The 13,807-nt window shown below is 49.0% G+C and overlaps 1 protein-coding gene across 3 annotated transcripts in view; it reads left to right on the forward strand.

The window, feature by feature from the left end:
* The window catches only part of GOSR1 (golgi SNAP receptor complex member 1), a 53,585-nt gene extending 47,139 nt beyond the window's left edge, over positions 1-6,446 (forward strand). For 2 of the 3 annotated variants that reach the window (XM_060259533.1, XM_060259534.1), the window contains 2 exons: positions 1,561-1,643; positions 4,418-6,446. In XM_060259533.1, the coding sequence (XP_060115516.1) occupies positions 1,561-1,643; positions 4,418-4,542 (208 nt within the window). In that variant the 3' untranslated portion in view covers positions 4,543-6,446. Of the gene's footprint in view, positions 1-1,560; positions 2,070-4,417 lie in introns of those variants that run through there. The other variant, XM_060259532.1, reaches the window with a different exon arrangement.
* Positions 6,447-13,807: the final 7,361 nt, after the last annotated feature.

Below are 13,807 nucleotides of genomic sequence, written 5' to 3' on the forward strand. Positions count from 1 at the left end.
AAATGGATTCATGGAGGAGAAGTCTGTCAATGACTACTAGCCATGGTGACTGAAGGGAACTTCTGCATTCAGAAGTACTGAGCCTCTCAATCTCAGGGCCAGGGACAACATCAGGGGAAGGCCTTGGCTTCTCTGCCCTGTTGTTGGCCCTCCAGAGGAACTAATTGGCCACTGTGTGAGATAGGATGCTGGCCTGGATGGGCCACTGGTTTGATCCAGCAGGGCTCTTCTGATATTCCTATTAGGGAGAAACCTCAGCCTCTATGTCCTGTTGTTGACCCTCTGGAGGAAACTGGTTGGCCACTGGGAGAGACCAGATGCTGGACTGGATGGACTAGTGGTCTGATCCAGCAAGACTCTTGAGCTCTTAAGGCACAGGGTATATTTTATATCCTGCCCTTCTGCAGAAGCTCTTGGGTGGCTAATACCAATTTTAAGCAAACAGCCAAATCAGTGAGGAAAACTACTGTGTCCCAAGAACATTAGCTGTGGCATGTTTGGCAAGAGTGTGTGCTGGCGGGTTTGTGAAAGAGACATTTGTGGAGTGGCAGCTCCATGCAGACTCATTTGCAAGCCTGCCTTTTGCTTTGGGGCTCTGCTATGTTACAGCTTTGCCCCCCAGTTTTGCATCAGGTGTGGAAGAGTGACACCTTGAGCTTTCCTTGCGGTATAAAAACAAATTATTTTGAATTTCCTTAATGTTATCACAATATGAGTCCCTGGGGATTCTCAATTCCGTGGTGTTGTTTCTAAATTGTAGTGTCTTATGTGACTCTCTCCTATCATAAAACTGCTTTTTTTTTGCTGGACTCGTTTGGAGAAAAAGGAAACGTCAAGAAAACACCTCCTGAAAGAGAGAGAGAGAGAGAGAGAGAGTGCAATAGTGCATCAGTAACGCAGAGCTCAGATAAAATACATGAAAAACATAAAGGCAGCATTTTAAAACCACTGCTTAAGACTGCTGCTGAACGGAACCAAATGCAGCCCTAAATAAAACCATTTCTAGCTGCCTCCTAAAGATGGAACGTGAGTGGTCCAGGCACACATCCCTCTGGGGAAGTTGTTCCTTAATTGTGGGGCTGCCACTGAAAAGGCCCTCACTTCTGTACCCACCAAATGATCATCTTTGATGAATGGGGCAGTCTGGAGGCCCCTTCTCTGTGATCTTAAGACCTGGGCAGGAATGTAGGAGAGAAGGCAGGTCTGCAGATACCCGTTCTTAAGCCCTGTAGGGCTGTAAAGATCAGAGCCAACACCTTGAATTGGGCTCAGGCATGGATCGATAGCCAGTGTAATTGCTGTCATATCAGGGCCATGTGATCTCAATAGCTGGAAAGAGGAGTAGGTAGGTGTTTGGGGCCCTGCACCGTTGGTTTAAGCCACCGTTTGGGAAGGAGAGGAGGCTGAACTACAGTTCCCAGGATCCTTTCGAGGCCACGACAGCCAGAAGTGTTCGTAGTATACTTGAGCCACATCTTCTTGCTGTTCTCATTACTTCGTCTCAGGGGCTTCTTCCAGATACCGATTTTACAAATCTTCTCTCTCTTTTTTGCTTCCCAGCATTGCCATGGCAACGAAAGAAAACATGACCTCACAGCGAGGGATTCTGAAGTCCATACAAAGCAAAATGAACACCTTGGCCAGTATCCTTTCTGAAGAGCCTGGTTCTGCCAGTGCCCTCCTCACCTCAATGTGGAAATCCGTATGTTCCTGTCTTACGTTAATGCATTTTTGGCCCAGGTGCCAGCGTAAGGAACGTGGCTTTGGGTTGGTGTCCTCGGGGCCTGCAGGCCAGTTCAGGGGAAATAGCACCCTGCTCCCCACCATCTGCCACTAAGCGGCACTGGCTGCAGGTCTCCGAGGAGCCAGGCTTCTTCATCGGTGCCACAATCTCCATCTGCACAGAAGCCAAGAGAAATAGCCCCGTCCCCAGAGAAATTTCATGCGAGGCATAGCCCGGCGTTTTCAGTAATTGCTGTCTAATTAGACCCATGTGGAGAGCCTTCAGCATGGCTATGTTTGTTTTGAAGATGCCTGTCCTGTCTTTCAGCTTTGGCTCTTGAAAAAGCATCTCAGTGTGGTTTTTTTTTGGGGGGGGGGGCAGGGAGATGTTGGGCAGAGGGGAATCTGGTTCTCATCTCATCAGCCTCAGCTCGCCCTGACACAATTCCAAGGACATCGCACAAGGGTCAGTTGTTCTCTTGTGGCTAGGATGTCCTTGAACTTCTGCCCATAGTGGAGTTTTGGAGAAGCAAAGCTTGTTAAAGGATGGGTTTCAGTGAATGCTGAGCAAGAAGAGGTGAGTGGGGAGGAGAGCTTGTTTTAACAGAGCACAAATGAGCACCAGTCTTGCAGAATTTGCCATGAGAAACACTTTTCAGGTCTGCAGCAAGTTCCTGAGTTGTGCATGGACGTGTGGCATTTAAGAGACAAAGATTCCAGGGATGGAGATGGGAGCGTTAAAGCTGGAATGAAAATTCAGTCATCTGTCCCAAAAGCATTTTGTCAGAGAGGACTCCTTAAGGGGAGACACCCAGTAGAAGTGTATACAATTGTGCCTTGCTCTCTTAGCCTGGACTCACACATGCTGAAGAATGGAGCAGTCAAATGGACTGCGCCGCTTCAGAACTCAGGTGGCGAGTTCCAACCCCCTGCATGTGTATAAGGAAGTCCGTGCAGATCTAGTCAGCGAAGGAGAAAGATTCTGCCTCTGCTTTGCTTCCTGTGCTAGTAATCTGCTTGCAGGGAATTTTGTTTTAATGGGGCATTTCAAAGTGCACTCCACCCCCGCACTCGGAAGTGGCCCCCAGCAGATGTGAACCAGGTTTACTAGGTGAGAGTTAGCCCTGCCTGTTGATGGCAGGTACCATCCAGATGGTCTGTGTTTCCCCATCACAGCACTCAACGATAAGCATTCTGCACCCCTCCCCGATTTCCAGCATGAATGAGCAAATTTCCCATTCCATATAAAGCCTTTATACGTCCTGGACCAGGTGGACTTCCGGGTCTGCCTTTCTCTCTTTGGAAAAGGTTAGTAGGCAAAAGTTTCTGTGTACCAAAGTCTCTCTTTGGGCCACTTCCTTGCTTCACAGCCAGCTCACCTCAGGCTTGACGTGTGTGTTGTGGGTGCTCATTCCTCTGGCCCCAGGGTGCCCGTGCCTCTTTCCAGGCTCTTGGTCCATATTTTGTGCCTATTTTGCCTTGTCTTCAACACCAAGGGGTGTGCATCTGGCTTCCCTCCTCCCTGCTGATGCATGAGCCCAAGAAGAGCATTCAGCCTCATTTGATTAGATGGATTTTATTCCAGAGATATGCAGAGTGATGGACCATAAATTTCATTTAGATTTCCCCTTCTCTTCTAGTGAGTGGTGAGAACAGCAAGAGTCTTGCAAGATTCTTGGGAGCGGGATGGGGGTGGGGTAGGGTCTTGTCCTAGTTGCATTTTGTAGATTCCAACTGACCAGGGTGTTCTTTGTAAGAGGCCATGTGCTAGAGGAGCTAACAACATGAGCTCTGTCCACTGTGAGCCCACCAAAGGGCTCTTGAAGACCCCCTTTTGCCCAAAATGAGCAGCAGCAGAGTTCTGTCTTCGGCCATTCCATGTGCAGAGCAAAAAAAGAGACAATCGGTGCAGTGGGAGAATTAATTTCAAATAAACTCTGAGCTCCCCTTTCTCGAGCATGTTTTGTTTGTGCTGCATTAGAAGAAAAAGAGGTTGGATTTATACCCCACCCTAGGGTCCAGTGGCACCTTTAAGACCAACAAAGTTTTATTCAAGGTGTAAGGAAGTATTTCTTCACCCAAAGGGTAACACATGGAATTCACTGTCACAAGAGATGGTGGCAGCTACAGGCACAGCCAGTTTCAAGAGGGGATTAGATAAACATATGGAGCAGAGGTCCATCAGTGGCTATTAGCCACAGCATATTGTTGGAACGCTCTGTCTGGGGCAGTGATGCTCTGTATTCTTGGTGCTTGTGGGTAGCAACAGTGGGAGGGCTTCTAGTGTCCTGGCCCCACTGATGGACCTTCTGTTGGCACCAAGTGTGACACAGAGTGTTGGACTGGATGGACCATTGGCCTGATCCAACATGGCATCTCTTAGATGTGGTCCAGGCACCATTTTTGCAGCCCCCTCAGCACTAGAATCTTGCTCAAGGTTCTTAGGAAGCTGACTTTTGCATCCAGATTCCATAGCTTTTCTCAGACTCACTAGAGATACGCTCATTCCAGAAGCGTGCAGACTGACTTGGGCCATGGGGTGCAAAGTCACCACACGAGATGAGAATTTTGCATTTTGATGTCATTCAGTTTTCCACTTCTCAGTGCAGTGCATGCCTCCACTGGAGAGGGAGGGGAGGTGGGGCTGGATGTTCGAAATCACTGCAGTGCAAAGGACCTTAACCCTCCCCCAAAGATCGTTTCCCAGCCGTGAACAGCCTGATCCAGCGGATCAACCTACGCAAGCGGCGAGACTCTCTCATCCTGGGTGGCGTCATCGGCATTTGCACCATCTTGTTGCTGCTGTACGCATTCCATTGACGGACACTTTCTGTAGAGACTTCTGCGTCCGGGTTCTGCGTCCTGGCCCAGGAAGCACGGACAGGCAAAGACTGTGGGGTGGCACTCTCTCCAGCTAGGCCAAGGGTGGTGTCCTACAGCAGGTTCTCTCTCCCTCTCTGAGGCTGCTCACCTGTTCTGAAGTGGCAGCGTTTGAATTAAAACTTTGCTCTAATATTTCTTCCCTACACCCTCCCACTTCCGCCCCCCCCCGGGCCCTCGTGAAAATCTCCTCTCTTTGGGTCAAGGTGAGTGTAATGCGCTCTCCACAATCCCCTTTGAAATTAAGGGGGAAGAAAATCATCTTCTTCCTCCAAAACAGGATCTTCTGCATACTGTTTTCAAATCCATGTCCAAGGAAATCCCCCAAATATTTCATGACCAAGCTGTCCTTAAACTATTCCGTTCGTTCTGGTGGTTTTTAAGCCAACGGTCTGGTTAGTACAGACTTTGGAAATGCTTTGCATTCTTTGGAAATGCTTCAGATTTCTCTGCCGCTCTTGAATTCACAACGGAAATCAAATTTGCTTTGTATGCCGGGCCCAAATATCTAAACTTCACTTCAGGAGAAAAATCAGAGGGGGATTATTGGTCGCTTCAAGGGGGCGGATCTTTCAAGGAGAGGGTAGGAGTGGAACATAGACACACACACACTCTTTGGGGAGCTGGGAGAGGTAGTCGCCTTCTGTAGGTCTCATTTCCAGAGCGTTGAGAGTGACCAAAGTGTCTCAAATCGTGTTTCGGCTTTGGCTGGCCCATCAGACTTCATGCAAGACCTGATTTGTTTCAAAGATTCTTATTTTAATTTAGACGCAAAGCTACTCTTGAGTTTTATTTTTAAGTGTAAAACCAAATTGCACTGGATAAAGGGAAGGTGGAGGAGAAGCGACTGCAGGCACCTTGCATGCGGAAGCCCTCCTGGTGGGGGCGCAGACCCGCCAAGGAAGGTTTCAGGACCCCTCTCTGCAAAGAGCCAATGACACCTTTTGGATCTGGCACTGTTCCGGGGAAATCTTCTCAGAGGCTTTCAGCATCCGACGCCCTTCTTGTTGCATTCATCTGGTAACGGTTGTTTTCTAATTTCAGTTGTCTCCTTAACAAGGGAATTGAACAAAGCACCCAGGCTTTGTTTTGTATCTGTGTGTGTCCCCCAGTCTCCTAACTGAAAGGGTCTGTTGCCTGATGGGATGCTAATCCTGTTCCAACCCACACACACACTGAACTCCATTTTTTGATATGAGATGAGGGGAGATTGAAATGGGTGGATGGTTCTATTGCAGGCCCTCCCATCTGAGCAGACTGAGCTACTTCTCTGTCCCCCATCTTTCCTCTTCTGGCTGCAGAGTCGGCCTCTCTGCAGCTCTAATTTCTTATCCCGGAGTCTGTGGAAGGCAAAGCCCTGTGCCCACATGGGGCATGAAATGAAATGGATTGGCACACTCGTTGCGATCCACATGGACTCCGGAAGCCGCCACTGTACAGATAAACATCCTCTGATTCCAGATAAATTGATTAATCAGCTGTTGATTCTCTTTGGAGTTTGGCTGGCAGTTTTCCACAGTGAGAAATAAGAACGATGGGTTCATCTCTTCTGCTGGTTAAGGGGGTCTTCAACCAGTTGGTCTAGGGGGAATGCCTGGTTTGAAATAAACATTGCTAGGCTTTTAGAAAAACGAAAAGTCTTAAGACGAGTTGTTTCAAGGCCAAGATCAGATCTCTGTGTTTGGAGATGGAGCGAACGACCCCCCCGAACCCTTTTGTTTTCTCGAGTTACCCCTAAATTGGTGGTTCTGCCCTGCTGACATGGGAAGGGTTTGGTTGCTTCACGTAGCTGGCAAAGTAATAAGTACTATACTAAATAAATAAAATCCGTTTATTTAATCTAAGAATGTCGTTCTTCTTCTCCTCCCTGGATGTCAATGGATGATAATTTGCCACGCATTTTGAACTGTTAACGGGGGGGGGGGGGGGGGGACGTAATAAAAGTTGCTCTGAAATACTGAGTTGATGGGTCTCAGCTGGAGAGAGGATGCTTCAGAAGGCAAATTTATGGCTGAACGGATCGCTCATCCCCTGCATATGGAAAGGTAGCACAACAAGCCGGACTAGAACTTTGATCTAGGTTCTAAGTACAGGTCAGGGTGCGTATGAAGGGGAAGGTCTATGTGGAAGAACGATTTAAGAAAAATTAAAACTTAATCCTCCTGAAGTGGTGCCAGGTGTCTGCTTTTAAAATATACTTCCCTTCCCCCCCCCCTCCATGGGGGCCAGTGGTGATGGTTTATGGTGACCCTGTGAGGTTTTCAAGGCAGGAGACATTCAGAGGTAGCTTGCTATTGCCTGCCTCTGCATCTCGACTCTGGTGTTCCTTGGAGATCTCCCATCCAAACACTAGCCAGGGCCTGCCTTAGCTTCTGAGATCTGCCCAGGCTATCCTTCCAAAGACTTCTAGAGGGAGCAACTGACCCTCCCACTTTAGCTGACTGCCTCCGTTCCCAGCCCAGAGAGAGCTCCTCACAGCTCCCTTAGCAAAAAGAAAAAGGAGCTGAGCCAGGAGCTCTGGAAAGCCCCCGACAGGCAGCTGCCTTTGCCTATCGGCCAAGAGTCCTTCTCTCAGCGAAGCCAAACTGCAGCAAAGCAGCTGCTGGGCGGTGGCCCTCCAGTGACCATCATCCCTGTCCCTGCTCTTGAGAAGTCATTAGCCAGTGTCTCATGGAGCCTAGAAAAGACCCATCAGTAGCCATCTCTGGGGATGAGCAAAGCAGTTCTCCCTGTTGCAGAGTATCTATTCTTCAGGCTCCAGTACTGGGACGAGTGCAGCTTTGGAGGCATGTAAGCCATTGATCTGCCTATTGCAGGGGTTGGGGCTGATGGTAGGCAAAAAACATCTGGAGAGCTACTGTTGGCCACACCTGCCCTATTGCATGAACCCAGAAGGCTGATTACTGCTCAGTTCCAGTTAAAGGTGCAGATTTCAAGCCTCCCCTTACCCTTCAGTTAGGATGGTTTCAGAAGGTAGCTGTGTTGGTCTGCACCTTCAGAGGCTAATAAGATTTCTGGGGCACAGGCCCTGACCTGGGCAGCCCAGGCAAGCCCCATCTCATCAGGTCTCTGAAGCTAAGCAGAGTCAACTCTGGCAAGTACTTAGATGGGAGACCGCCTTGGAATACCAGCAGTCAGGAGGGCAGGGGCAGGCTTGATTCAGCCACCTCTCTGAATATCCTCCAGGCCCCCAGTAGGGCTCAGTCATCAGAGGCTGCCATTACTCTTTGATTTGATTTATTAGATTTATATCCCACCCTCCCCACCAAAGTAGGCTCAGGGTGGCTCACAACAAGACGCAGGCACACACACCACACATACAAATACCAACCCCTCCCCGCTTCCTCTCTTTGACCTAGATAGTCCAGAGTCCCAGACCAGCCAGATCTTGGAAGCTAAGCAGGGCCAACTCTGGAAACGCTTGGATGAAGATATTGGATTCATATCCCACCCTCCACCCCGAAGAGTCTCAGAGAGGCTCTTAATCTCCTTTATCTCCCTCCCCCACAACAGACACCCTGTGAGGTAGATGAAGATACTGGATTCATATCCCGCCCTCCACTCTGAAGAGTCTCAGAGCGGCTCACAATCTCCTTTCCCTTCCTCCCCCACAACAGACACCCTGTGAGGTAGATGAAGATATTGGATTTATATCCCGCCCTCCACTCCGAAGAGTCTCAGAGCGGCTCACAATCTCCTTTCCCTTCCTCCCCCACAACAGACACCCTGTGAGGTAGATGAAGATATTGGATTTATATCCCGCCCTCCACTCTGAAGAGTCTCAGAGCGGCTCACAATCTCCTTTCCCTTCCTCCCCCACAACAGACACCCTGTGAGGTAGATGAAGATATTGGATTTATATCCCGCCCTCCACTCCGAAGAGTCTCAGAGCGGCTCACAATCTCCTTTCCCTTCCTCCCCCACAACAGACACCCTGTGAGGTAGATGAAGATATTGGATTTATATCCCACCCTCCACTCCGAAGAGTCTCAGAGCGGCTCACAATCTCCTTTCCCTTCCTCCCCCACAACAGACACCCTGTGAGGTAGATGAAGATATTGGATTTATATCCCGCCCTCCACTCCGAAGAGTCTCAGAGCGGCTCACAATCTCCTTTCCCTGCCTCCCCCACAACAGACACCCTGTGAGGTGGGTGGGGCTGGAGAGGGCTCTCACAGCAGCTGCCCTTTCAAGGACAACCTCTGCCAGAGCTCTGGCTGACCCAAGGCCATGCTAGCAGGCGCAAGTGGAGAAGTGGGGAATCAAACCCGGTTCTCCCAGATAAGAGTCCGCACACTTAACCACTACACCAAACTGGCTCTCCTTGGATGGCAGACCTCCTTAGAATACCAGCAGTCAGGAGGGCAGGGGCAGGCTTTATCCAGCTACCTCTCTGAATATCCTTCAGGCCCCCAACAGGGGTCAGTCACCAGAGGTCGCCATGACTTTCAGGTGAGCACGCACACATCCGTGCACTTAAAAAAATACAAAATCTGTTCTAAATAATTCTCCCAGCGTGGTGGCAATTCTGACCATCTTGATTCATTGGGGCTCAATGGGACTGTATGGCACAAGCCTTTGGCCCGTCAAACTATCAATCAAAGAGTACTTGTGTGTCATTCAGTCTGCTCCTTTCTCCCACCTAAGTGGCTGTTGTCAGCTAGCAAAGCTGATTCGGTCAGTAAAGCACAACCAGCCTTATAGATAGATCCAGGTGGGCAGCCGTGTGGGTCTGAAGCAGTAGAAGAAAGCAGGAGTCAAGTAGTACCTTTAAGACCAACTAACTTTTATTCAGAATATAAGCTTTCATGTGCATGCACACTTCTTCAGACGAAGAATGAGGTACAGTAAGCAGAGCTTACATATACCATGTGGGACTTAGAATGCAAAGTGGTACAAAATGAAAATTTGGATTTTAACTTTGTACCGCTTTGCATTCTAAACCCCACAAGGTATACGGAAGCTCTGCTTACTGTGCCTCATCCCTCGTCTGAAGAAGTGTACAAAAGCTTATATTCTGAATAAAAGTTTGTTGGTCTTAAAGGTACTATTTGACTCCTGCTTCATTCTACAACCAACCTTAGTTCTGGCAGTTACTGTGGGAACATGCTGTTGGCCCATCAAAAGTTGGTTACCCATCTCTGGCCTCCCATTGGCTGACTCCTTTGCCCCCGCTTCCTGCAGGCCCAGAAATGTTGGAACACACTGCCAAAAGCAATCTTACCTCAGAGAGAGACACATCTCTTAGCTCTTCTCTGTCAACCGGCCTCGGAAAGGGTTGCAGAGCTTCAGTGGCCTCACAAAAGGCCCTATCAACAGCCCACACAGATGGCCTCCCAGCACACTCAGCCTCCAAAGGTCACTGCAATAGCCAGGGAGCCCGGCACCGCCTCAGAGGATATGGCCGTCCCACTTTTACTGTCTTTAGCTCCCATTCTCCCTCCTTCCTTCAGCCTCGCCCCAAGATGGCTGCCTGAGGAGATAGGGAAGCCTCACAGGGGGGAGAGAAATGAGAATGATGTCAGCTCTTTTAGTCCCCCCCCCCCACTGTGAAGAAAGACTGCCTTTCCCTTAGAGACCGCAGGGTTGCCAACTCCAGGTTTGGGAATTCCAGATGACAAGAGATCAGCTCCCCTTGAGGTGTGTGTGTGGGGGGGATTAATGGCTTCACTTGGGTGGGTAGGAAGACAGCAAGGCTGGAGGACCCCTCGCCCAAAGGCCTTGAACGGTACCTTTCCGGGTTGGGAAATTCCTAAGGTATCAATACAGGCCTCTGAGGGAGAGGCTTTCCTCCTGGGGAACCAGTGTTGCCAACCTCCAGGTGAGGGCTGGAGATCACTCAGAATTGCAACTGCTATCCAGTTCTTGCTGTGGAAACTGACTGGGCGATTTCAGACCAGTCATACACTTCCAGCCTAACCTGCTTCACAGGGTTGTTGTTCAGATCACACACGGGGAGAGGAGGAGGATGCATGCTTTGGTTCCCTGACACCCCCCCCCCCCGCCTGTGAAGACAGACTTCTCCTTCTGAGGAACCACTGGAGACCACTCAGATTGTCAGTTGCTCTCTAGAAGGCAGAGATCAGCTCCCCTTGAGGTGGTGGTGGGGAGTCAATGCCTTCACTTGGGTGGGTGGGATGACAGCAAGGGTGGCAGGCACTCGCCCAGAGCCTCCTTCTAGAGCGCATTGTATTTTTTCTTCACAAAGGGCCTTATTCCTAGTAATAGTAATAAAAAACTAGGTTTCTTTGGTATGAGTTTTCAGGAATCAAAGCTCATTTTGTCAGATACCAGGCTCTGATCCTGGAAAGCTCATACACTAAAAATCTTGTTGGTCTGTGAGGTACTGCTGGACTCAAGTCAAGCCCAGGCTCTGAACATCACAGACTTGGGCTATTGCAGGAAGGTTTCTGCCCCCCCCCTCCTTTCCACCCATGACTTCTAAAGTTTTGGCTCCCTCCATTCCTCTAAGTTTGCTTTTGGTCAGTTATTGTCTGTTTTTTTTACAAAAAAAACATTACCTCAAGGCAGCTCGACTTCAAACAATAAATGCCATAAAATCTCACCCATAATTTTGCTCTCCGGAATGGCAGCAAAGAAACAGCAGACAAAATAGCATCCTAAAACCCTCAAGGCAGTAAAAAAAAGCATCCTATTCTAAAAGCTGTAAAATCAAGATGTGCAACAGTCAAGAGAGAATAAAGCCCAGGCAAAGCAGGTAAGTCTCAGTTGCTAACAGTAAAATCCGTTGATGGGTGCAGTAAAGAAAGGCAGAGGGACGCAGAAGTGTCTTTGCCAGGCGTCTGAAGGCATTAGATTTGCCCCCTCCAGGTGACCCTCGATGGGTAGGGGGTGCTGAAGTCATGGCACTGCACTTGGAATGCCTCTGCCCATGGCGGGTGCTTGCCACCTTGCCTGGAGAGCACAGACATCAGGGACCAGCCTCTGCCAGTGATCTCCACCAGCCTCCAGTGCTGCTCATGTACTTTGTGCCTTCACCCCACCTGTCTCTCAGCAACCATCCTGTTTCAACTGCTCCTCTGCATTTGCTGGCTCACTCCTGAACCAGAACAGATGCAGAGGTCATTCAGCAACCCCAGAAGTCCCTTTTGCTGGATATTCCCTGCTGAGTGTAAAGGGGAAACTCATCTTCCTTGCAAGACTGGGTGGGTGGGGCATTATTAATAGCACAAGAGGCAGAACGGTGGCTCAGTGGTAGAGCATCTGCTTGGTAAGCATAAAGTCCCAGGTTCAATCCCTGGCATCTCCAACTAAAAAGGGGTCAGGCAAATAGGCATGAAAAACCTCAGCTTGAGACCCTGGAGAGCCGCTGCCAGTCTGAGTAGACAATACTGACTTTGATGGACTGAGGGGGTCTGATTCAGTAGAAGGCAGCTTCATATGTTCAAGCACTTTTTGCACAGGACAGCGCCCAACCATTCAGCCCCCTAAATCTGCCTGGCTGTGATAGGTGTGCAGTTCAATTAGCATCTTCCCAGAAAGAGATTCTGGTTCCTCAAGTCCTTCACTGTCTTGCACCATCTCTTTATGGTCGGCTGTGGCTTGCCTCTCAAGCAGTGTTTGCTTGAAGCTGTGCAGGTGAGCGGCCGGTCATTAACCCAGGAAGCCTGGCTCAGCAGCAATCTGGAGCTGCACAGGGTCTTGCACTGCCCATTCCCATTTGAAGATAACAGCACTTACATTCCACTCAGGATGTGAATTGCTCCACTCAGTGGTGGCGGGGGGAGTCAGAGGGAATGTTGCAAAGCCCCACCACCACCATTTGCACAACCCCCCCGTGGGAAGGGGGCTCGTTGCTGAGTCTCTCAGGCAGGCAAAACAGGAATGGACAGAATTCAAGCTGTGGCTGCTTGGTGCTGAAGAAGTACCAGCGGTGTAGTAGTAGCATTTTCAGGAGCCTGGGTGGCTTCCAGGTTAGAAGTTTGGAGGACACCTGGATTTCACTGTTTCAAAAAGACAGCTTGGAAGGGTGGGGCCTACAATGACACACGAAACATCCGCTCCTCAGTTCATTAGGGTTTAAGTTTATCCGTCATGATTTAAAAAAAAAAATGGTTCAGGAGTTCAAGTACTTTCCAGGCTGATTTTTTTTTTTTCAGTCTGTGTTTCATTTGAAGCATCTGAGTTGCATATTTCACCGTATCCAGATGTGTAGGTGTTCAGGTTGGCAATTTTGTGCACAGAAACAGGTTGTGAGGGTTAGAGCAGGACTCCATATTATTATTTATTTTGCTTCTGCAATATATATGTGTATTGCAAGGTGCTGGTGCTTACCTTCAAAGCCCCATACAGCCAGAGGCCAGCATACATTCAGGACTGCCTTTCCCCATATGAACCCCAACAGTCTCCACAACCTGCAACACAGCATCTTCTGGTAGTTCCCAACCCCAGAGACATCTGGCTTGCCTCAACTAGAGCCAGGGCTTTTTTGGCACTGGCCCCTGTCTGGTGGAACGAGCTGCCCTTGGAGATCAGGGCCCTGTGTGATCTATCACATTTCCTCAGGGTATGCAAAACAGCTCTTCCGCCGGCCTTTAGATTGAGGAGGCGACGGCTGTCTTCATTTGGTTTCCCCCCTCCCACTTCCCCAGTCTGGAGTCTGAATTAGCTACTGTGGCAAAGTCTTAAACTGGGAGCATGTTGTTTAGGCCATGCACTGAAATGCTAAGCAAATTTGGCCACCCCTGATATATAATCATTCTATATATGTAATCATATAATATATAATCATAATATAATATATATATAAAATCATTATTTATTATATAATCATTATTTATTCTGCTCCTGCAATAAGGCAGTCTAGGCTTTTATTGCGATATTCTTTCCATTTGGCTGATAGAAGCATCAGGCACCCAGCCAGCTGCTATGCAGCTTCTGCAGCTAGTTCAAGGAAGGAGAAATTCTGGAGGTAGGTGGAGGGTGGGGGAATGAAATGCATTCAAGGGAGTTCCAGCAACTGCCTGTGCTGGTTTCCACTCTGTTCTAGCAGCTAGTCATATTTCAGGGGAAGTTTCCCCTCATAGATTGAAGCTTTTATTTTGGTCTAGGATCAAACATTTTTAAAGAAGCAGTATTCAAAATTCTGGGCCAAAAGAAGTCAAATTCTGCAACCATGAAGAAAGCCAGTGTATGTATGTTTTGCACCATGTTTTGTGCTGCTGGTGGGGGTTCTGCAGGTGCT

The sequence above is a fragment of the Heteronotia binoei genome, chromosome 18 (assembly GCF_032191835.1).
Source record: "Heteronotia binoei isolate CCM8104 ecotype False Entrance Well chromosome 18, APGP_CSIRO_Hbin_v1, whole genome shotgun sequence".
Taxonomy (NCBI): Eukaryota; Metazoa; Chordata; class Lepidosauria; order Squamata; family Gekkonidae; genus Heteronotia; species Heteronotia binoei.